General features: G+C 39.4%; 1 protein-coding gene across 1 annotated transcript in view; it reads right to left on the bottom strand.

The window, feature by feature from the left end:
• The window catches only part of THSD7B (thrombospondin type 1 domain containing 7B), a 277,058-nt gene that overhangs the window by 214,084 nt on the left and 37,754 nt on the right, over positions 1-25,220 (bottom strand). Inside the window, exon 2 of the mRNA XM_054381025.1 lies at positions 4,248-5,040. Coding sequence (XP_054237000.1) covers positions 4,248-5,040 — 793 coding nt within the window. The remainder of the gene's footprint in view (positions 1-4,247; positions 5,041-25,220) is intronic.

Here is a 25,220-nt window from a genome sequence, read left to right as displayed (position 1 = left end):
AGCCTGAGAAGCGAGGCTTGATTCCTACATCTGCTGGGAGGAATGTGAACACACATCTCCTCTTTCAGATCATAATCATGACCAAACAGCATATTACAGCACAGCATTTCCACCTCTGGACTGCAAAATTTTGTATTCACGCAGAGAATAGGAGAATGTCAACACAAGAAACTGCAAATATTCTTTTTTTCCTCAAAATGAACAACAACGCAGTGGTTAAGCACTCTCCACTAGGAAATGGATAATGGAAATTCAAATTACAGAGGCAAACAAAAGAGATGAATGTTGCTCTACCTCAGCCTTGACTGGATGGGTTATCCCTTGACTGAGCTTGACCTGAATGTGCACTTTCAAAGGCAAAGTAAACAGAAACTCAAATCCAACTCTATTATATTACATTGTTGCCATCTTACAATGTTCAATGAAGAGTTTAATATGTACCTAAAAAGACTCCTAATCCAAACAAACAAAAACAAACAAACAAACAAACAAAAAAAAAAACAACACAAAAAACCCCCACAACCCACCACCAAAAGCCTAAAACTGTTTGCTCTCAACTAACTTATGTTTAGTGAGCTGTCACATTAGGTTAGAAAATCAGGTTACATTTATCTAGGTTTTCAGTGTCTAGCTATGGGCACTCACCTCACTAAATTACTATTATTAAAAAAAAAAAACAAAACAAAACAAACAAACAAAAAAAAAACCCACAAGTGCCTCTGTCTCAGTGTTCACAGCTGGGACAAGAAAGAAAACCAAATAGAAGTCCCAGCACATTTATTTCTTGCAACTTTCTCAGATACTTTTCTCAATGCATGGAAATGAATGTTTCAATTTGTAACTATTTATGAGATATAGTGGAAAACTAAAACTTTTCTGAAACAGAATGAAATCTGAATTTTATCTGAAACCGTATGAAAAAACCCCAACAAAACTCCTGCTTTTTAAAATAAAGAGCATCTTTAAAAACTACAAATTAGATCCATAAAATAGTTTTATTTTTTATTTTCATGTATATACTTTCTATACCAAAACTGTTTCTGAGCAGAAAGGAACCCATCTCAAGGTCCATTGACATTCTGCTGTTCAATTGTCTTCAAGTGCTTTCAAAAAAGTTTTTCCCTTCCTTTCCCTGTAGAACCTCCACACTGAAAAAAATATTTCATCAAAAACAGTCCCCAGCTCTTTCCCTGATACAGCATGACCAATCTTCCATATGCTTGTGCTCCACTCCAAGTAATTCCTGTTCACAGCTTTTACCTTTGAAATTGCTAGGATTTTTACTTGCACCTTTAAAGCTGGTACAGGCACACAGATCTTTGTAGGACCAATTATTTAAACGGGGGAAAAAAAAAAAAAAAAGTCCTTTCCTTGTAACACAAAGGATTTTTCAACCAAGTGTGGGTGGGAGGGGAAGGGGTTAAAGGTTTTTCCCCATCCACCCACAGAGGTTGAAGGTTTTACAGGGTTCAACAGTGTAACTTAAGCATCAGTCAAAAACTGAAAATTAGTATCAGGCACATTAAGAAAGGACACCTCAGCTGCCATTCCAATCAACTGCAAACTCATTAGTAAAGAGGCCAAAATTAATGTTCTGCCAGTAATCTGGCATCTGTAAGAAGGGAATGCATTCAATCTCTTAGTCTTTAAAAAACTGCCTGCACCCAAAATTCAATTTTTTGGGAAAAGCTTGCTCTTGCATGCCAAGGAGCATACCTGGTATCCTCTCCAACCAGTAAGGACAGCAGCTGCTGCTGTTTGACAGTGCTGGCCACTCTACAGCCTTGAGGTTATACATGCAATAAATTAAAGTTGATCATTAATTCAGCATCTTTGCCACTGCCTTATAAATTAGGAGGTCAGATAAGCATCCAGTCCCTCTCCTGACATGGTCTTCAACCAGCTGGGGTGACTAGCTGACCGCTCCCGTTATCTGTTCCACATTCCTGCAAGAACCAGGCAGCAGCTGGAAGCAGAGTTGTGGCAAAGCCCTGGCAGACCTGCAGCTTGGAGCCTATCAGTGAAGCATGTCTCAGGATATTCTTCTCTCTTGACTCAGTTTTCCAGAGGTTTAATTTGTGTATCTCGTTGGTACTTACTTGATGGTGTTAGTGGAAACCTCAGCCAGGAAAATGAAAAAGCACAACTAAAGGGCTTCTTTCCCATTTTACAGCAGATGCTTGGCTGCCTGCCAAACCTCGCTACAGGGTTATGCAAATTCATTTACTCTTTTTTATCAACAGCCAAAGCAGCATCCATCCTGTAAAGCTACATCTGTATGATCAGGTCCATTCTTCAGAAGAATGGTAGTAAATGTGCTGCACAATGGACGGAGGAAGACATTACCACGGGATGCTTAAAGGGAATCATTGTCAAGGGTATTTGATGTCAGTGACATTCCAGCCCTAGAATCAAGAATGCAGACTGGATTTTAGCCTGGATTTTTAAGTTTGAACTTCAGGTGCAAAAGGAGAAAGGAAAAGTGTGCAACTATCTGGACCCTGTAACAGGACGTGACCTTTTATCCTCTAGTCAGTCAATGAGCTTCCCCCTTGCATTTGGAGTAAGAGTAAGGGCTGGGTCAGGATCAGCTCTCTGCAGCAAATCTGAGACACTGCCTCAGCAGAAGGAAGTCTGCCGGGAGGCAGCTAATGGAGCTGTACACTCCCCAAAAGTGGGCTAGATCAGCAAAAAAACCCATAAAGGAGCAAGGAAGAAGACAGCTTGATCAGAGATAGAGTCACTAAAACTAAAGCTCCCAATACCTCTGCACTGTCATCCAGAAATTCAATGTATAATTCACACAGTAGCACAACAAAGATAAAGCATTTATAGAAACAGCATCTTCCCTCCCCCTTTCTTCCAGGGGAGCATTTGAGGGCACAGAGAGGGAAATTTTAACAGTGAGGATCTCCCTCCCGGCATCTCTGATAACGAATGAGATACAAGAGGCAGAAGAATGGCTAAGATGTGTTAGCAGACATAAACCAACTGCTGGTCGCACAGCAATATAAATCACAAGTGACTCCATTAAAGTCAAACAGCTACATGAGCATAAAATCTGTATATTTAGAATCAGCATATATTTAGAGATCTGTAATAAAGTCAAGATGTTAGAAACTGCTCAAACAGCTCACAAAGCTTGACTTTTTCCCAGCCAATTAAAAAAAAAAAATCTATACTTTGCTACAGATGTAATAGGAGGAGGTAAGAAAAAGGCTAGAATGTATATTTTCAACTCAGTATGTGTGCACAACGACTGCAGACATTAACGGGGTAGAGAATCAGATGTAAAATAGCCCTTCTCTATGCAATTTGTGTGTGTGCAAGGACTAGGAGCTACAGATTATAGGGAAACAGATTGATTTCTGCAGGAATAAGGAGCAGGATTTTTCAGGAACTTCTAATATCTGTGAAAAATAGAACACAAGAAGTTCTCCAGAAATCTTGACTTTCTCAGAACTCCATCAATTTCTCAGTCATCTGTAGCTCCTGGCACCGGACCAAAACCAACCTGAAGTCAAATGGCAGATCTTAAATAGCTTAAGTTTAAATGCAACAAAGAGAGAGAACAAATCTCTCCATTACTTGCTGCACATTTAACTTTTACATTTGAATTATAACAAAGAAACCTACGTAGACTAAGGTAAATTGGTAGATAAAATAGGAAGATAAGAAGGAAAAGAAGTCAAATATCTAGGATCTGCATTCAAGAGTTACACCCAGATGGGAAGACTCCTCAGTAAGCAGGACAGTCACAGGTTTGTTCACTGATTTCCAAGAAATACCTCCCAGTAAATATGCAAGGCCAAACTTTTCAGAATTATTTTATCCAGTGTTGATTTGTAAGAATGAAGGAGTTTAAGTCGGTGCAATTTTAACCTCTCTGCATAATTTATGCAGTACATGACTGAGAAGGAAACCTCCCTCTCCCACAACCAGGGCCCAGCAACAGTACAACATGATATATAATTCCATTTCCTTGATGTTTCCTCAAAACAACAAGAAAAAAAGAGAATTATTAAAAACATAAAAGGCCACAAATCGTGGAAGAATGCAAAATATTCAGCATATGCTAGCTTTGTAAGAAAAGAATTAAATTAAAAAAAAAAGACCATAGAGAAAACATAAAAATTTGCATTTAAAACTCAAGAGCAGGAGCATGTTTCTTGTGGTGCTGCCATGCAGAGCAAGTGCTCCATCAAATAAATCCACTGAGGATGAAATAAAAGCTGGAGTACCCTTACCTCAGTGCTGCATTTTTTCCATCGCTCCTTACACACCTGACCTGCCTGGTTTGGTAACCAATCTCCACCTCCCTGGGACGGTGGTGGGCTTTATAGCCTTGAATTCCAGACTTGATTTGCTCTCCAGAGTCCAAACCCAAATCCAGCATAGTCCTCCCTTCCAGTTCAATGTCTTTAGGATGGGGCAGCTGGCATTCACCCCAGGACCCCACTCGGAGGCTGTAGGTGTGCTCCTCCCCAAGAGGACAGGCAGGAGTGCTGCAGGCTCTGGATTCAGTCAGATTTGGGCATGGGGCACCCCCATAGAGAGGAGGAGCAATAACTGCCCTTGTCCGGTGCTGCAAGCTCTTGGCACAGCCCGTGCCACACTTGGACCAGCCAGAGAACTCGGACACGATGCAGTCCCGTGGGCAGGGCACCAGGCAGGCTTGCTCAGCAGGGGGCTGCGGTGTGAAATACTCACAAATTTCGTTGGCGACAACAGTTCTGTTCAGCTTCTGGAGGCAGCGGATGCTCCGGCGCTGCAGCCCGTGCTGGGCAGTGACGCAAACCCCAGCTTCCACCTCACTGCCAGCAAAGGGGACGAGCCCGCACCTGTCCCATCCCGAAACCTCCCACTCAAACAGCTCCAGGTGCCAGTCACAGACTTTAAAGCACTTCCTCTGGTTTTCAGGCTTGTCTTTCTGGTTGCAGTTGGCGTGGAAGGTTGTCCAGCCCTCCACGTGGGTGCACCACACCGCCCGACTCCGAACACCTCCTGAGCCGCAGTCACCTATGCACCGTCCCCAGTGACCTGCAAAAAAGAGGGGCAGGTGAGAAATGCCATGCAATACTCCTGCCATCAACCTTCCCTGATTGCCCAGCAGCATCCAAACCTGCAGGTCCCTAGAAGTGGTTAAAAGCTTCCTAAAGGCTACAAGTAATTTTATCCTCCCAGTATTCTCCCTTCACTAGACCACTTGAAGAAATTTGCAGGGTCAAAAAGAGTTCCACAACAACTCAAATGAAAGGCATGCCAGCAGTAAAATGCATCCCACAGCCTGAGAAAATATGAATATTTCATTTCACTTGTACAAATGAATATAAAAATTATCTTAAAGGAACAACAATCTAATAGGAAAAGAAAGTCAAGTTAGGTAAGAGGAAAACAGTCTTAATAGAGCAATTAGTCAATGGAATAAACTGCACTGGGAAGCTGAATCATCATCCATGGTGGCAAAATGGTGAAGATAAATGCTATGAAAATCGAAGCCTACTCTTCATAGGAGTTTGAAATGAAGGAACTGCCTCGTTATGGTCATGTATGTGCTATAGGATAGGTCCTGCAGGGTGCTGCTTTAAGAGCAGTACCCCAACAACAGAGCAGACATCTCACATACAGAGACTTCTGAATTACCCTGGGATGTATATCCAGCAAGTCATTTCCATCTGCAGCATGTGGCACTGTAAGAGGTGGTAAAGCTAGTCGCTCAGGAAGAGAAATTAAATAAAAATTAGACCAGTGATGTGATTTTTCATTCTGGAGTGTAGGAACATGTACATATGTAATCATACAAATCTTGTTTGAGGTTTTGCAAGTGAACATAATCAGACAAGGCTAAATAGAAAGATTTTTCTGTAATAATATTATTCAAGAAAAATCCACTAAGCCAAAAAAAAAAAAAAATAGAAATCTGAGGGCTATAAAGTACCAAATTACTTACAAATTGAAAGGGAAAGGTAGAGAAAAGCATTGGGACTGAATCTTGATATATTAAAGGGATTTTGATGATCATCTCTCAAGAGCATCTCATCTCATTTCTATGTTTAAAAACTTTCCAATACCTCATAACAGAGACATTTCAGTTGGCAAGAACATTGTGTTGAAAACACACTGCGACTATCCTGTATTTTATATTTTTCCAAGGCAGAAAATGAAGTTACAGTAAATAAGTTGATCTATATTAAGAAATACTATTCCACACAAGTTTTTTAACATTGATTTTAAAACTACCAGAATCAGTTACATGCTTACACTCCAAAAAACAAACACACACGCCAAAAACAAACCATCCCCACAACGGCTGAAGTTTTAATATCAGGTATTTCATCCAGCTAATGGTGGTTTGGTTGGTAAACCCACTGCTCTTTCTTCATGAACACAGGTGTTAATCCTGCAGAGCCATGGATTTTACATTGTGTAATTAAAGAAAAATAAAAATAATATAAAATCCCTGGTTTGAGGGGTGTTTTATTGTTAATAAAAAAGGAAAAGCAAATAGGACTAGGATATTGATGGCTCTAGGCACCCTGATCTAGTGAAAAGTGTCCCTGCCCATGGCAGGGGGGTTGGAACTTGACGATCCTTAAGGTCCCTTCCAACCCTGACAATTCTATGATTCTCCTACAACACATTTCAGACTCTTGCCTTGTCCCTTCTGTGGGTGCACCTCGTCCCACATTCTCCAGGCCAGGAACAAAAGCTTACTCTTGGTCTGAGACCGTCTCCTCTAGGGGACAGGTGAGAAGCAGGAAAAAAAAAAAACATAAAAAGAGAAAAAAAGGGTGGGAAATTGGATTTTGTTGAATCATTCAAGCTATGTGAAAAATCTTTGTCTCTTTTATGCCTCTATTTCACACCAAAAGATATCAGTGCAAGGTAAGGACTCAGTCAAGACACATACCATGATGGGAAAAAGCAGCCTCAAACTAAACCACGCTCTACAAGCTGTACTACATGACAGTCTTTCAACAGAATCCAATATGCTTAAAATCTGAATATTCAAAAAAATGCGAATCTTTAAAACATGCTTTTGAAGTTCAGAGGTTCATTGACAATTTAAATGCTCATCCTTGATACTTCACCTTGATTTAAAAGGCTATTCCTATGTAAATGCCAAAAAAAATTGAAAGTTAGACAGCAGACACAGTCATCTTAGTAAAAATAAGTCAAAATTCAAACATCAAGCACTAGGTGGCTTTTCATTAAAGGAGGAAAGTAAGTAGCATAAAGACTAAGCATCACAATACAACTGAATCATGAGGTTATTCCAGCATCGATTTCTCTGAAGCAGTTCAGCAAAGGCAGTTTAATTTTTTGAGGTGTAGCAACTTCAGTAGAAATTTCAGTAGAGGAAAAATTTGGTTTTCAGCAGTTGGTTTTTAAAGCAAGAATTCAACAGTAATATTGTTTCACTTCAGTGCAGAGCATAGCAATATTTTACTGACCTCAAAACACATTATAGCAATTAAAGATTTACTAATTTCTTAGGAGAGCAAATAACATGAAAAAATAGCATTAAGTCTCCCTATGGATTAATACAAAGCAGTTGCAGCAGAGGACTGGACAGATTACACTCACCAAACCTACCACCACTCCTTCACTACTGAACAGAACTCATTTCCTTAGTTCTTTTTATACATTTCTGGTTGTTGCTCATCAACTACTCAATGTAATAGCTGCAGATTTACCAGCTCTTCCATTAACACGATAGAAAGAGACAGAAGGCAGAATAATAAGTGGCCATTATTTAATGTTAGATGTGAATTTAGAATGAAAAAAAAAAAAAAAAATCGCAACAACAACAACAAAAAAAAAAAAAAAAAAACACAACAAAAAACAAACCCCAAACAAACAAAAAGGTAGCAAGGCCTCATAAGTAATTACACTGTCGTTAGACACATCACAATTTGTAATTACTCTCTGGCAAACACACTAAAAATGTAGTCTGATCTTGGCATACCCAAAAAGGAAAAACAAAAATAATGTTAAAAATCAGATGCAAATCTCATTACTACGGATTTTTATTTTTTTCCCTCACTTCCTTATGATCTCTACAGGATGCTGCAGTAAACTTATCCATGATGCTTCTTTGCTTAGTTAAATATCCTGTTCAGTAGCTCAGCAGAGGAGAAGGATGTAAATACTTCCTAGTCAATAGTTTGCTTTGTAATTAGAATTTAATTATTTTTAGCAGAAGGATGATAAATTTATACTCCTTGAAGTAAATCTGAGTCAATTAAAGAAACATCTCAGCACAATGTGAATAATAATAGCTACAACATTAAAAACCCACTGGAATTTAGGCACCAAAAGTCTGAACTTCAGAAAGATGCTTTACAACCCTCAATATAAAAAGGGGGGCCATTGGTAATTGAAGCAGAAAACTAAACAAAATGTAATGTATTTCACAGTAATGTCTATATAAAATACAAAAAGAGGAACATAAAGGATAGATATCATCCATCTCCTAAGCATTGTAACTTAATGAGATGCTGGATGAATGTTTGATCTCCTCACAGCAGGACACAGGTGGCAGAAGAATAGACTGTTGAAACTGGAGAGCTCCCAGCTGGGTGTAAGGAAAAATCTCATCAATATGAGGATAACCCTTAGAACAGGCTACCCCAAGAGACAGCAGAATCTCATCCTTGGAGGTTTTCAAGATCTGGCTGATAAAGCCCTGAGCAACCTGTTGTGAATTCAATGTTGAACAAGCTCTGAGTAAGAAGTTCAACCAGGTGACCTCTGATGGTCCTTTCTGACCTGGATTACTCTATGAATTCAGGACCATGTGACTGAAAGTCAGGATTTGTCCACTAGAATACCACAAAAGGGTTTCACTGAAAAATACCAAGATCTGCAAAGTACCAGGGAATATGCAAGAGCACAACAAATCCATTAGTCAATTAAACCAAAGAAAAATTAAATCAAATCACTATTTCCAAAAATGCAAAGTCAAGCTAAACTTGCTTGATTTGTATAAAAAAAATCTCTCTTACTAGACATCCATAGCACTATGAGAAATAATGGCATGAAAGGGACTAATAAATCAAGACAATCTAATAAAGAAAAACTACACCTTGCTCGGTTTGCCATCTTTTATCATCCAGAAAGAGTACTATGCTATCATCCCATACTGCTTCTCTAATCTTGTTAAAAGCATGCAATAACAGCACTTGTAGTTTAGTTGATCTAGTGTGTGCTGCTTAGCTTTTCCTGCCTGCAAGACCTACCTACAACTATGTAATAATTACATCTGAAAGCATACAGTGACAGCTGCTCTTTGACACACAGGTCACACAAGCATAAGACTAACAGACAATAATTACATATTACAGACAAAATTAAAAACTACTGAAGATCAAACCTAAAATAGGAATCCTAATAAGAGATGCTTAATAAGTATGTTTTTGCTTAATAAGAATTGCTACAATTATTATTGTAGCAAGGTTTAATGTGACCTTAGCTTATTTGCAATCATTTTGCCATCAGAGAATTCACTCAACAATAAGCATCTTCCACAATTATTCTGTCCCTGTTAACTGTGCACTTGTTTGCAAACTTAGGACAAGATCAGCAATCAGTTCAATAGGGTGTTGTGTTAGTAATTTATTTCAAACAGGTAGCAGATGTGCTTCAAGTCACAACTGATACATAAACCAGTGATGGAAGATTCAAAAAATAATGCACCATCTATGGAACAGTCCTATTTTTTGATACTTTTTAGCCTTGTCCCTCAGCATAAGTATCAAATTTAGGAGCAAATCTTCTAGGTCTTGACAATTTATTTACAAACAGCATCTCCTAATTCTTAGACAGATATTCCTAAATATAATCCTAACAAAGACATATTCCTAAATCTAATCCTAACAAAGACCTATGACTTTATTAATGCCTAGCTGAGGAGTAACTCCACCAGACATGATCACAACCAGAAGATTACTGCAGTGTCCACTGTAATTGAATACTTCTGCTTGAAAAGTCACACAACCACTCTGGATGTCTTTCCAGCATCCTTTCACCAGAGCATGTTCATACAAAATGGAAAGCTTCAACTCATGCTGCAGCTTCTGAGATCAGATAAGTGACTCAGACAAGATGTGAGCTTTATTCCTAGCAGCATTACAACCAATTAATCTTAATTGTCATTAACAGCTGCAAAAAGTAAGTTCCACTGAGTTGGTTTCCTATGAACCAGCTATTATCTGAGAGGTTTTTATGAGATTTATGTAATTTTAAATGTAATTTTTTGAGAATTATTAATTTTTTATGAGACTTGGACATCTTTTTTTATCATGAACCAAACTGTTGAAAACCACATATTTTCTCATCACTATGGTGGGTTTTTTGGAACAGTGCAAAAACATTCAGCATTATGCCAAGAAAAATTTATCTAATGACTCAGACAAAGACCTTACTGTGTTGATGACAGTTATCATCATCTGCATTTCATGCTCACTCCATATCAGTGTACTCAGTCCAGTCACATCTTTTCTTGCAGACTAAACAGACTAAAATCTCTGGGACCAGTTCCACACAGAGTCTAGGATACCAGGTCTGGTAAGTTTAGGTGTTCTATATTACAAAGTAATGTAAGTATAGCTGTAGTTAGCGTAACTGCCCACACTTTCTGGAAGAGCCCTCCTGTACACCTACCCTGCAGCTACTGCCTCATCTCAGTCAAAATACAGCTTTCCTTCTTTGCCTGTACTTAACTGTCTCAATTATTTTGCTATCTATTAGTAACAGCAATAAAACACTTCCTACTACCATCTGTATGAAAGGGGCCATACAAAGTAAAAGACTATTGTACTATTTGCCATGGGTCACACAAGGCATATAAAATTCCTCTGGTTCCTGGGATTAATTTTAAATACCTGTAGCACTGTTTTAAACTTTCATGACCTACACAAATGAGTGATTCAGCAGCTTAGTTATTCATCTTATTTTGGATCTGAATAAAAGTGAAGTTTAGTGACTTATAGCCATGCAGCAGTTAGTTCCAATTTTACATTTCAGGTTTTTCCCTTATTATCCACAAATGGTAACACTCTGGACACACTCCAGCAAGAAAGACATTCAGCAGCAAAATGTAATGAACACTGCTGTTTATGAAAATTCAGTGATTTACTAATCCCTTGGCACTTGAAGGCAGGACTTTTCAATATTATGCACTAATGTAAACTGCATTAGCTGAGCTACTCAATCATGTGCCCACACCCCGGAGACAGCCCAGGGGAAAAAAAAAAAAATTCTTTCAACTCTCAGTTAAAAAATAAATAAAAAATAAACCCCTGAAAAAACTCCAACCCACACATTCCAAAACATTTCTGTAATACTCATCTGATACATGAAGTAGATGATATTAGGAGATGAGGCCACAATGTATATAAATTTATGCATATAATAAAAATAAAGAGTATAAATAGACATTATTGGTAGATTGCAAATGTGAGTACTTTACTGCATACGAGATTAAAAACATCTCAGTATTGGATCATAGATAGTTATAATCAAACCCTGACCTTTTTAAAATTCCAAGCATCTATGAAAACCAATTCCTTTTCAAACATAACAGCCTTCATAAGGTGTTTGTAAATGTAACCTTAATAGAAAACGTGGCTCAAAAATGTTTCTTCAGTCACTCCACCTTGACTTTGGGGCTTTTATTCCCCAACAAGAACTCTTATTTCTCAGTGAATCATCCAGAATCAATACAACACCAGTTACACAACTTCTCCTGCAACACCAACCACTGGCTTACCAGTGGGAACCAGAGGAAATAGACAGACGGTTGCTGGACACCCATCTCCATGATACCTTCTTCTGCGTCCAAGTTTTGAGCCATGAAGTGCCCAGGGTAAAAGGTATTTACTCCTTCTCATGGACTAAGATAAAAATGCTCCACACTGATTGGATGTTTAAGTGGAAATTCTATGTACAAATATATACAAAAGGTATTCAGGCAGAAGGAATACATTCACAAACTAGGCTCAGTCCTTCACCCGGGACAACCAGACCAAAGCCTCCCAGAAACCTGCACCCCCCTCAGCCTCCCCAGGCCCAAGGAGCAGAGCAGACTGCCCCCAGAGCAGGCCTACCGCAGGCTTCTACAGGCTCCATGGCGTAGCTTTGAAATTCCCTGCCAGCCCAGGCCAAGATAAAACCATCTGCCCCACAAACCAGGAGATACGGCACACGCTCTTCTCGAGACAGAGAGAAGAGAGAGAGATTGGCTGTACATCTTTCTTAAATAGTGAGATACAGGGAAATGGAACAGAATAACAAACTGCCCCCCGCCCCGGGACTTTCTGTCCTTTGGAGGACTTTACTTTATGCTTATACCAATTAACTCCTCATTTGCCTTAACCTGCAGCATTCTGATCCCCAGCCTCTTCTCTAGTTCTGTTTAAATCTCGTCTCCAGCCCACAGGAAAGCACAGATCCCTTCAAGTACAACCACATAAGAAGTCAAGGAGATCAACTTTGCTGTCTGAAAGGAAGCAGAAAGCAGTTTGATATTTGTGAATGGGATTATTTCACATTTGCCTGTAGGAACTGAGCCCACTGCAGTTTTATACAGGTCCTTTCATTGCTGATTTAACACCATCAAGCTTTTCACAAGGCTTTTTCCACTCTCCCATACACTAGCTTGCCCTTGCTGACTTTCATATGGGCAGGCACTCCAAGTTGTTGTTATAAGTCCAGTTTTCACCAAGGTCCACCTTCTTGAGTTGCCCAGCAAGAGGTAGGATCACTGCAGAGGCAATATGCTCAGGTCTTTGAAAAGACCACCTCATCCACATCTCCACAGCAAACTTTACCAAAGAATGTCAAGATCAGCACTAACAGACTGATTCATTGTCAAAGGTTCACTGCTCTCAGATAGGGCCTCAGTGGGACGGACTGGGGGAAGCACTGGCAGTGGTTCAACATCTGCTTGGTATTCAAGTTCCAAGACACAAAGAGAATTCTTGTAGTACTTCTGCAACAACTCATTATCTGGCAAACACCAAAGGTACTGCCACCCCTTCTTCCAAGTTATGACAACGGCAGTTTCTAATTTTCTTATTCTTTCATGAAGTTTAAATTATATTTCCTCACTGCAATAACAGCAATGTTTTGTTTTTCAAAACTTGGACTTAAAAAAAAAAATCACAGAAAAGATTGGGAAATAATGCAGCAATCTGCACACCTGCAAAATCTTTCTGAAGTATAAGGATTTGCTTCACATGTACATAATCACGAAAACACGTGCATCCTTCTCCAGACATCATTTTAAGGGAGAACATTTTTTTTCCTGCTTGGTTTCATGTATTCTCAACTTCCATATTTTATAACCCACTACAGCCCAGAAACCAGCATACTTTTTCAGACCTTACAGCAATAAATATGCCAAGGAATCAATATCCGGAACTCCACACCAAGGTGCCACTAAGTGTGGCTGTGGTTAAGTGGTGGAATTGCATTAATTCTCTCTCTTTATTCTGCAGAGCTGATGTGTACACACTTAAAGAAGTGTTACAGCTGTGTAACGCAGTGGGGCATATTCCCCAAGTGAGACCTCTGATGAACCCCAGCTGGTTCAGCCCCTCTGCCCCTGGGTACTCTCCTTTCTCTGGGGCATAAGAGGGGCTGCCCGAAGGTCTTAGAATAGAAAAGGCAGGTGGTAAAATATAGACACCATGTACTTATATAGAAATATCTTCAGAGCCATATGGGCCAGACAGTCATTATTCTTAATAAGCATTTATAGAAGAGCTATACAATGGGCAAGAGTTCCCATGGTGCCCAAATTCCTACTAATTACTATTTCTGCATAGATGGAGAACATCGATGATAACAATTCCCTGGCAACAGATAGCATAATTAATCCAGGTGAAAAGTACTATTTTTAAATATGTACACAATCCATTTCATAAAAACTAGGCAGAGGGTATTGGAGAACTACACAAAACTGATGGGCATCCCTTTTTTTTTTTTTTAATTTACACAATTTATCCACTTTTAATTATTTATAATATATTTTCCATTCATTCTAGACATTCTTCTCAAAAGCTCCAAATTTTAGAGGAAAAGTATTTTGGAAATGCACCATTCTTTGTTAGACTTGGAAATAGCTGTGCAGGACTAAACAATAGGAGCCAATGTTTGGAATGCTAAGTGTTCTCCACAAGTACATCAATCTGCTCATCTTGCAGCAGCTTAGAGCATAGGCAGCTGACAGGGGGAATGGCTGATCATCAAGCAGCATCTAGTCAGTCTAAGAGAGCCAAGGAGCTTACGTTTTCAGACAGTCTAAATCACTATGAAAGACTTTAAGATGCCAACAATGTGCACTTGCAAGATGCCAGTCACATCCTGGGCAGCACCAAAATAAGCATGGCGAGCAAATCAAGAGGTGATTCTGCCACTCTGCCAAGCCTCACCTGCAGTATTGTATCCAACTCTGGGGACTTCAACACAAGAAGGATGTGGACCTGTTGGAGAGGGCCCAGAGGAAGGCTGCAAAAAGGATCAGAGGGCTGGAGCAATTCTACTATGAAGACACGCTGAGAGAGTTGGGGCTGTTCAGCTTGGAGAAGAGAAGGCTCCAGGGAGACCTTAAAGTAGCCCTTAAGAAAGCTGGGGAGGAACTTTTTACAAGGGCATGTAGCACTAGGACAAGGGGCAATGGTTTTAAACCAAAGAAAGGTAGATTTAGATTGGATATTAGCAAGCCACAACACCTAGAACTGGAGAAATATAGCATTACAACATCGAGAGCTATTTTGTACTTGTTTTTTTTAATTTAGTTTTTCCTTTTCCAACTGAGTTAGACTCCCTGCAGCAAAACTCCAGTAGTGCTCTAAGGATGAAGAAGAGAATACCATAGACTTGGCCATGAATCTGTGTCAGTATATTAACATGAGCCCAAGCAGCGGGCAAGTCCTGCAGCAAGCAGAGTGCTAACGCATGGTCCCAAGTTGGAACCAAACACATTTGAGCAGAAAGAGCAAGGCCTGAGTTGTTATTTTCTTTCAATACCTACACTGCTGAAATAAAGAAAATTGAAAATAGAACACCAATTATTCAAAGGTGGAAGTGTTCAAACATCAAATTGTACTCTAAAATTATCCTGAGGTCAACTTTACAATACTGGTAGATCATCACTACCTTTTTGGCAGATGTTTTGCTCATGTTATTCAAATTTAGAGTGGTTACATATTTCTGAAGAATCTGTCACAGAAATCCTAGCAGACCTACACCTTTACATACATTTTCTTAAGCTTCAGCACAAAGGTACAAACCACATCTTCCAAGACATTAAAAAAGCTGAGAACGTATATCCTGGGGATGACTGTGCTGGCAATGACACGTTTCTTTTGAAATCCACTAAGGGTTGTGGCAGGTTGCAGGGAACATTCTGCATTCTGCTGTTCACTGGCTGAGCAGAGATTTAAACTTGGAAATTTGGTCACTGTTGCCATAAAAGTTATGCTATGATTTTTTTGAAGCAGCATAATGGTAACATGGAAAAATATCAGAGGCACATACGCTGTATGTATATTTTACATCCAAATATAAGCATCTGCTTCTACAATGTTAGCCCACACTGTACAACTGGAGATTTTTAGAAACAAATGTTTTTACACATAACTAATCATTTAACAAGGCCTCAAAAAATGTGGCCCTTAATAGATTTAATTAACAGGTTAATGATGTGCATAGCATGCACGCTCTCAAAAGCAAAGATTTTCACATGATGCTTGTCTCTGTTTCACAGAAGCAGCTTTTTGTAGAGTATCTCTGCTAATGTAATTACACATCTGGTACTTCTGCTGCTTTCAATTGCAGAGATATTTATAAACAGTGCTACTAATTGACACAAGAGTACCTAGCCATTTTCTAATGTTTTATACTACAAATAAAGCTATTTGCATGAAAATTCAACTGGAAAGATTCTGGTTTGTAGCCTTGAGTGGTTCTAGTGAATATATAAAAGAATCATTTAGCCTGTAAAATAAATCTAACATCCACACTATTGTCATGGCTGCCTGGAAACCTGCACAAACTAAGTATGCCTCAAGTTCACTTTGATATAAAGGGGTCAAGTATAAATTTTCAGACAGCTTTAATTTAAACATCAGCACTAGTAATCATCTTTCTTCCATAGTGTCACCAACATGGCAAAAACTAATGTTTTAAAATATCGTTTCTTGGTGATGTTCATTCATCATCCTCACTGTAGCCTGGAAATTATCAAAAACCAGGGAATTATGGAAATTCCACATTATTTCTACCAGTATTGTCATGAAAATGCAGTAGTTATTAATTTAAATATGCTTCAAAGAATAATCACAACTTCAAACATGATTCAAGAAGATAAAAAGCCATTCCTGCCTCAAGCTGCTTCCAGTTCAATTTAGGTTCATCATGATAGTATCTGAAATCTCCCAATTTACTAAATATTGACAGAAGATGCTGCTGCCCTAAGCGTTTCATCAAAGGAATGGATGGGTCCAAGTCCTGACAGAGTGTTACTGAAAGAAAATGTTACCAAAGTAACCTTTGAGCACCTGCATGCTCACGTTCAGGGATGCTTGTATGGGAGAAAAGATAAGCTGAGACAAGTATTCCTTTCAGCTTTCTATTTGAAGGCACATCCAATTAAGAAAAACTATAAATTATTTAATAAAAGGAAAAGAATATTTGTGAATGTGCACAACTTTGCTGTCATATATATATATATATATACACACACATACACACACACATACACCCACATATAAATATACACACTGGGAGATATTCCTATCCCAATTATCCATTTCGCTCATGTTTTTGAATCGATCCAGGGGTTTAGACTCAGCCTTTACCCAGTGCAACAGAAGCATATGTAAAATGTCACGACTGCCATATCATGGCTTCAGAAACACTGGAGCCAGTTCCCAATCCTTCTCTGAGGAGACCCTTCCGGTGTCTTGGAGGTCACAATGGAGGCTGTGGATACTTTTGAAGATGACATGAAGACAGACAATGGACTAATCACTGAAATCTGTTCATCTAATTACTCCAATCCCCCTGACAACAATCTGGGCAAGCAAAACGAGGAGTGATTTTTAGGGACAGGGGATTAAAAACACTTAGCTAATACTCCTGAACCACAGGTTTCAAAGGGCTTTTAATTTTGCTGCTTTTATATGAGTAAGCTGTTTCCATATGAACCAGCTCATTAGCATGTCCCAGCTGGTTCATTAACCAGTACATGGAGATTCAGTATCACCATAAGAAAACAACTACTACAGAAAGAGCTTTCTTGAGAAACAGAATGGGCTACCTGGCCTCTCCCAGAAGGAAATGTAACTCACAGTCTTCACCACAGGCAGATTTAAAGAATTACAAAGTTCTCAGCAAAGCTGATGCGCATCCATCCACGAACTATAGCGTTAAAAACCTGTCTACACCCCCAACTGATGGAAGACAGTCAGCTGTAGATAAATCAGACTGGTAGTTCTGTGGAATAAGAAAAATCGTTTCTTCCACTAAGGATACTGAAATAACTGCTCTTAATTGAGTTTTAATTCCACTGGGCATTCTTTAATTCAATCGAGCCACTTGGAATTAGTCTTCTATTAGAAATGCCTATTCCTTTTGTATGAATCCTATAATACACATTATTCAGAATATTCTGAAGTAAATAAAGCCAATTTGATTTGAGATCCTTTTAACAGCAAGCCATATATTTTATACATACAAACAGAAATGGCTGGGGGAATGGCAAAAATCAATGAAGAAAAGGGAGCTAAGAAAATTTAATCCATATTAATTACATATTTAACACATTTATGGTCTGTCCTATCTGAAGTCTAGAGATCCAAGGTATTCCTCATCTTTGAAAATTGACCTTAAATGACTCAAAATCTTTCTCAGATGATGAAGAAAGATTTTAGTTTACATCAACTCTTGGTATTACTGCAGACAGCTAGAAAATGGCATAGTGTGGCCAGCAGGAGCAGGGAGGTCATTGTACCCCTGTACACAGCACTGGTTAGGCCACACCTTGAGTACTGTGTCCAGTTCTGGGCTCTTCCATTTAAGAAGGATATTGAGATAGTTGAGTATGTCCAGAGAAGACCAACGAGGCTGGGAAGAGGCCTTGAGCACAAGCCCTATGAGGAGAGGCTGAGGGAGCTGGGACTGTTTAGCCTGGAGAAGAGGAGGCTCAGGGGAGACCTCATTGCTGTCTAGAACTACCTGAAGGGAGGTTGTAGCCAGGAGGGGTTTGGTCTCTTCTCCCAGGCAACCAGCACCAGAACAAGAGGACACAGTCTCAAGCTGGGGAGGTTTAGGCTGGAGGTGAGGAGGAAGTTCTTCACAGAGAGAGTGGTTGGCCATTGGAATGGGCTGCCCAGGGAGGTGGTGGAGTCACTATCCCTGGAGGTGTTCAAGAGGGGATTGGACGTGGCACTTGGTGCCATGGTTTAGGTAGTCATGAAGTTTAGGGTGACAGGTTGGACTTGATGATCTTTGAGGTCTCTTCCAACCTTCTTGATTCTATGATTCTATGTTTCTATGAAAATGGGTTCCAAGAGCATAAACAGCATGCATGTACATGGCTAATAATGTGCACAATTTTCAAGAGTTTTAAAAGCAAAGAAAAGAATTTAGATTTCTTCGAAGAATATTTACTGTTCTCAGGATGTGTTTTTCAAAAACTCTTTCTTACACTGAAACTGGTATGTTAAATTTAAACTGTTTCTATTTTACTGCTTTAAGAATGAAAGAGAGGAAAACATCTCTTAGACCGCTGAGGTAAGTCACCAAGAAGGTAATGTAGGCACATTTGTCATAGATTATTCTACTTAAAGGTCTCAAACAGCTCCATCAGTCAGACCAGTTAGGTTTATTGTCCCATCACTCTTCCCAAGCCATTTCACTGCACCATCTTCTCATTCTACTAAGTATTCTAACTTAAACCAATAAAACAATTTTGACGGGCAAACTAAGCAACTAAATACTTTCCTACATTAAGTTTTACACATTATTAACGATTACTGAGACAACATTTCCATTTATCTACATTTGTCTGCTTACAATTGTTGCTGCCCAAAGAATATTCCCCTGATAATGACAGATGTGTGACCACACACCATATCCACATGATAGCCTTATTTGTTTCCATGTGCAATCAGTTTCTACCAGACTATGAAAGCAGAAGCTTCCCACCATGTGTCCAGACAGCCTTGCATCAAACTTGGCAATAAAGCAAGAGTATAAAATAATTTGTGTGCTCCTAAAATAAGTTTCTCCAACAGCATTATTTTCAGGACATTTTTCTGGATCACATTTCCCAGTATTTTCTTTGTCCTTTGGGACAGCTTCCCATGGGATCCTAGTTCTTTGAAAAGGTTAAAGTCTGTGCTCCCAAGACCAATGAACAAGATTAATCTTCAACTTTCCTTCCTCTCTTCCCTCAGGATCTTAAACTCCACCATCCTGTGGATCAACTCTACTCCCTGTTGCCAAGATTACTGATTGCCACATTCCTGACTGGAACAACCTAGATCTGTGAATCACCCACCTAGCAGATCACCACCTTAGAAGGCCTGTACATCACCTGCATACAAAGGATGTCATATTGAATCAGAGTCCTTTAGGTTGGAAAAAATCTTTCAGATCATCAAGTCCAACTTGTAACCCAACACTGACAACTCCACCACTAAACCATGTCACTAAACACTATCTCCACATGTCTATACAATACATGAATGGTGACTCAAGAGAGTAGATACTCACTAGTAGTTTGTTAGAGAAATGTGCACCTGGAGCTGGACAAAACTGGTCAGGGGAGTAAAAGATAAAAACAAAAAGTCTAACATGGCAACCTGGACCAATGAAGAAAGAGAATGGTGTAAAACTATTAGGAAATAAATGTGGCTCCATGTGGTGCTTACAGTGGGGAAGAAGAAACCATCTTTTCCCGGGGAAAAGACTCCAGGTGTGGACAACCCACCAGCAGGATGAAACTACCAACCTTAGGACATAGAGGAGCAAGGCAAAAGTAACACCAGGAAAGGTGTACAAGCTGAGAATTGTGTGTATGACTTTAACTGCATTACTCTTCTTTCTTTTTCTGCAACAATTAGAGCTGAACTAGTAATTAGACTCAGAATACACTGGAGGTGTGCTTCCTCCTCACCCAAGAATAAAGAGAGAAAAAATTTTCCTTAAGACAGACACACTTTGACTTCTATGAGCAATGGACTCTTTTCTCAGTCCATACAGTTCCATGGATTTTCATTCCTGCAGATGCAATCCCAAGTCCTATCACTACTGCAATTAAACAAGACAGAGAATCACCTTCTCCCAAAGCAGACCAAGCAGAGCACTCTGCCAGAATGCTGCTAAAAACACAAGTGCCTGCTGTAATGCAACAATTCATATAGCTTCGTTTCAGAATGAATGGCAAAATTCCAAACCTCAGGTATTGCAATAGGCCTTAACCTTTTCAACTAATTAATTTCATTTCACATGCAATATGTGGAGAACACTGTGCATGGCAAAGATGCTTCTGATAGAGGTTGATTTTTAAATCCCAACTAATCAGAGTAATTTATCAACTCCTCCTCATATTAAGGTCGCACCTAAAGCCCTTCTTGAGTTTCATATGTTCATGAATCCATCCCTAACAAGTCTGTAGGGTTTATACTTTACATAAATAATTTATGGGCAAACAGATTTCCCCATCGAGACTTCAGCAAGGCTCAGAAATACCTTTTTATGGCCACCTTAAAAAAACTCCTAAATCTCACAATTATAATGAAACTGCTTATATAAGCTACATTAAAATATTAATTCAGTATCAAAGTATATGGATATATGGCACACAGCAGCAGCAACAGCCTGTGTCATCTGACCCCCAAGGATTACAGCATTCAACAGCTGGACCATTAGAACAAGTCACTAGGTGCCAATCACACTGATAAAACATGGTGGGGGTTATGGATCACGATGCACATCCTTTGCCCCAGGGAAGGAGAACAACAGCTGCTACGTCTTGCAAAAGCCTCATGTTTCCTCTCTTCAGGGAATTCAAGCCCCAGACAAATGAATTGGTTGGGCAGGAAGGAGAATTCATTCATTTCTTCCAGTGTACTTTTATATATGCATTTGCCAGTTCAAGGAGAAAAAATGTTTTTACAAGACCAAATGTGTTCCCTTACTACATCCCTATTGCCCACTTGGGGGCTATGAGTGTCAGGACCCACAGTCATTTGAGAGAAGTACTCATGGCACGTTCCAAAGGAGGAGAAAAGGGGCCAAATTCTGGTCTCCATTATGCTAGCATCAATTCAAAGCAAGCAGACTGAGTCCACGTTCCTACTCTGTTCCTCGTTTATCTCTGTCCTACATTTTGGATGCCAAGCCAATTGCTTAAGTTTCATTGACGAACTTCAGTTTGCCAAGAGACATTTTAAGCAATGTCTTTGAATTTCAAAATGGATATCAGACTGTTAAATAATTTAAGATGTCACAGTAAAGAAGCCAGTATTGACTGGGACTTGCTTCCAACTGAAGTCTAATCCATATCACAATAACAATGTAAATTATCACTAAGGAGTGGCTAGCTGTTGTGGTCAGATCACATGGTAGGCAGGCAAGCTCCACCAATGAGTAAACTGTGAGAGAGGCTGGAAATGTGCTGCTTATGTAAATGTAACTGTTTGAAGTCAGAGATGTGGGCCTGTATTTCACTGATAAAACCAGTAAAATAGAAAGAGACACTGTGTAAGCAATTAAATTTAACTTTTTAATCAACAAAAGGAAAACTGGGACCTAAATCCACTTTATAGGATTTAGGAATCAAAGTCTTCCTGCAACTCAAAGACAGCTGTAATGCCCACTTAACCAGAGGGGAACTTATTGTGAGACAAAAAAAGTCACATTCTAACTTGATATAACACACAAGAGAGTCAACTGTCATTAGATCAAGATAATTTGATGGCAATGATGCTCCTGACCCTTAGTTCTGGTTGGCATTCTTTGTAAATAAATCTGTGCTTGAAACAGTTTTGATCTCCAGACTTTGGCAAATAAGCCCACCTGCCCTTGTTAATGTTTTGGATTTGCTTTTTTGTAAGTCTGCTATTTTTCCAATGATTCCAGAAGCAGGAAGCATATTGTGCCTTTTAACTTAAACTTCACTGCAAAAACCTACAAAGTTGGCAGAATCTGTGTCCATAGCTGTAAGCTGTAAGGCAAGGTGTCCATAGCTGTAAAGCATCAATTCTTCCACCTTCTCCTATCAGAAGCCAACACAGTCAAACACTGTGTCAAAAGAGTCATTTTGATTTCACTACTGTCTGACAAAATACAGAGTCCAATTAATTTTTCTTTCTCTCCTCACTGATTTATTTCCCCATGTTGCCACTCAAACATGTCACAACCTACCACCAAACAGCAACTCCTCTTCACAAAATTTCTCCCAAGAAGTCAGTAATTTCTACAAGCACTGTTTATGCCAAACTTCTCCCTTACACATAATGGTATGAGCTGCTGCTCAGCATTTTACCCTTCTAGCACCGCAGCCATATCCATTTATCTGGTTTGTGAAGTACTCTGCAGTCATAAAGCCTTATTAAAACAAATACCTCTACTGATGATAGTATATGGATCTGCTGGAGTGGGTCCAAAGAAGGGCCACAAAGGGCATCAGAGGGCCAGAGTACCTCTGCCACAAAGACAAGCTGAGAGCGTTGGGGTTATTCAGGCTGAAGAAGAGACGGCTCAGGAAGCCTTTATAGTGGCCTTCCAGTATCTGAAGGGAACCTTATAGGAAGGCTGGGGAGGAACTGTTTAGAAGGGCTTGTAGTGACAGGATGAAGGCAAATGGTTTGAAACCAGAGCAGGGTAGATGTAGGGCAGACATAAGGAGATTGCTCAGAGATGTGGTGGAGGCCCCATTCCTGGAGAAATTGAAGGTCAGACTTGACAGGGCTTTGAGCAACCTGATCTAATTGGAGATGGCCCTGCTCACTGCACAGAGGTTGCACAAGATGACCTTTGAGGGCCCCTTCCGACCTCATGAATTTTATGATTCTGTATTTTCCCATATGAAAAGAAACTGAGAACATAGGACATGTATATAAATACAGATTCGGATCTTTTACTGACACAAGAATAGCTGAAAAATAAATGTACTACATGTAGTCGAGGCTGTGATGGTCAGGCTTCACTCTAAAAAGCACGAAATGACTACCATCTGCAAGGCCTTTGATAGTTCACTAATTAATGATCAGGAATGCATTTGCTTCAGCATAATTTTATGCTTTTATATGGATATCATATTTGATTATAATTATCACAGACTGTAGAAGTTTATTAGGGCCAATCATTTCTTAATGCAATTAAAATCCCAAGGGAACAATATGAAGTAATTTTTAGTGGTGAAAACAATGAGAGCTTATAACCAAAAGGGAGCCTACTAGCCTACAGCAATTATTCCAAAATATAAAATTAAAACAAACTGCATTAATTTTTCAACAGATTTTTGTGAATATTTGAGTTAAAATAATCAGCAGGTGTTAGAAGCTGCAGAATGAGCTCCTTCAGACTCCTTGTAGTTCCTTCAGCATTGACCTCTTTGGGAAAGGGAAAGGGATTATGCAGCTTTTTTCTCCTCCTGCATGAAATTGCCCATTCTCAAAATAGCTCTCTGGGCTATTGCCTCTGCTTCCCAACCCTGTTAACACAATACCTCTAATTCTTTGTCTTTCACAATGCTGTGACACTTCCTATTAAAATAAGTCTAAAACCCATTTGTCCACAACACAAATAATTATTTGTTCTTTCACCCAAAGGTATTAACATTAAGATTGGAGGGCAGAAACAATGAGAAGTCTCTATGAGTGGATTCTATGTACATACATCTTATCCTGCTCTTTTATACATTTTTAGAATACCGTCACCTCAGAACTGGTAAAATAAATTATTCTTTCCCATCCTGTCATTCTCTCTATTGTCATCCTAAAAGTGTTCCTTTTCTTTCTCTGCCCAGACAAGAGCCTTTCAGGTTTTAGTATGCTCTTTACCCCAAGACCTACTTAAGAAAAGTAATACATAGCACACTGATGGGTGCCAGAATGTGATTTATTTCCCATTTCACAGTTTCCCCACAGTATCCCCTGAGAACCCAAGTAATCACTGTGAGAACATCTCATCACTGCGACTGTTTTAGTCCTATTTGCTCCCCCTTCAGAGTGCCTTTTGATTTAACACCTTGCATTTAACTAAGATAATATTATAGTGTTCTAAAAAATGTTGAATTTTGAGAAATAAATCTCTAGCAAAGTCAGTCTACATTGAATGGCTGATTATATAGCTGTTTCCAAACAATACAGACACCTAACAGCATTTTCACATCTATTTAAGCATTTTGTAGTTCTACTGAACAAGACCCAGTATCCGATATGCCATAAAAACCTGGAGAGAAACAAAAAGAAAAGTAGTTCTAAAGAAGATATCGTAAAATTTTAACAAGCACAGACTTAAGAAAATAGAACTGTCGAGGCTCGAAGAGACCTTTGAGATCAAGTCCAACTGCTCAGCTCACAATCCTACCACTACTGCTAAGCTACTACCACTAAACCACATCCCTAAGCACCACATTCACATACCTTTTAAACACCTTCAGGAATGGTGACTCCACCACCTCCCTGGACAGCCTCTTTCAGTACCTGATGACCCTTTCTATGAAGAAATTTTTCCTAACATCCAACTTGACCCTCTCTTGGCACAACTTGAGCCCTTTTCCTCTTGCCCTGTCACTTGTCGCATGTGAGAAGATGATTCGTACAGAAAGGAAAGGCAGATCAGGAAAACACTAGCCAGCACTAAAGAGGCAAAGAGCCTCTTTCTCCAGGCATCTACACCAATGTTGGAAAGCAGCACCTTCTGTGAGGATCTTTACACCATGGCCTTCCACCTGCAGTATACAGACAGCAGGTATGCAGAGCCAGGACAGCTTCACTGCTGTCCGCTGCCAAGTGGAACCCAGGAGGAGAATCACTGGAGTGGAAGAAGGCTGACTTCAATAAAAATCAGCTTCCTCTGATTGTTCCTATAAATTACCTACAAGAAATATCCTAACAGTAAACCATGACTGGCAGTGAACTGTTTTCCTAAGTATGCTTAATAGCACAGAATACATGCGTTTCTTCTTGTGTCTA

This window comes from Indicator indicator, chromosome 5, assembly GCF_027791375.1.
Source record: "Indicator indicator isolate 239-I01 chromosome 5, UM_Iind_1.1, whole genome shotgun sequence".
Lineage (NCBI taxonomy): Eukaryota > Metazoa > Chordata > Aves > Piciformes > Indicatoridae > Indicator > Indicator indicator.
Note: the sequence above shows the minus strand (reverse complement) of the source record. Positions and strands in the feature narration are given on the sequence as shown.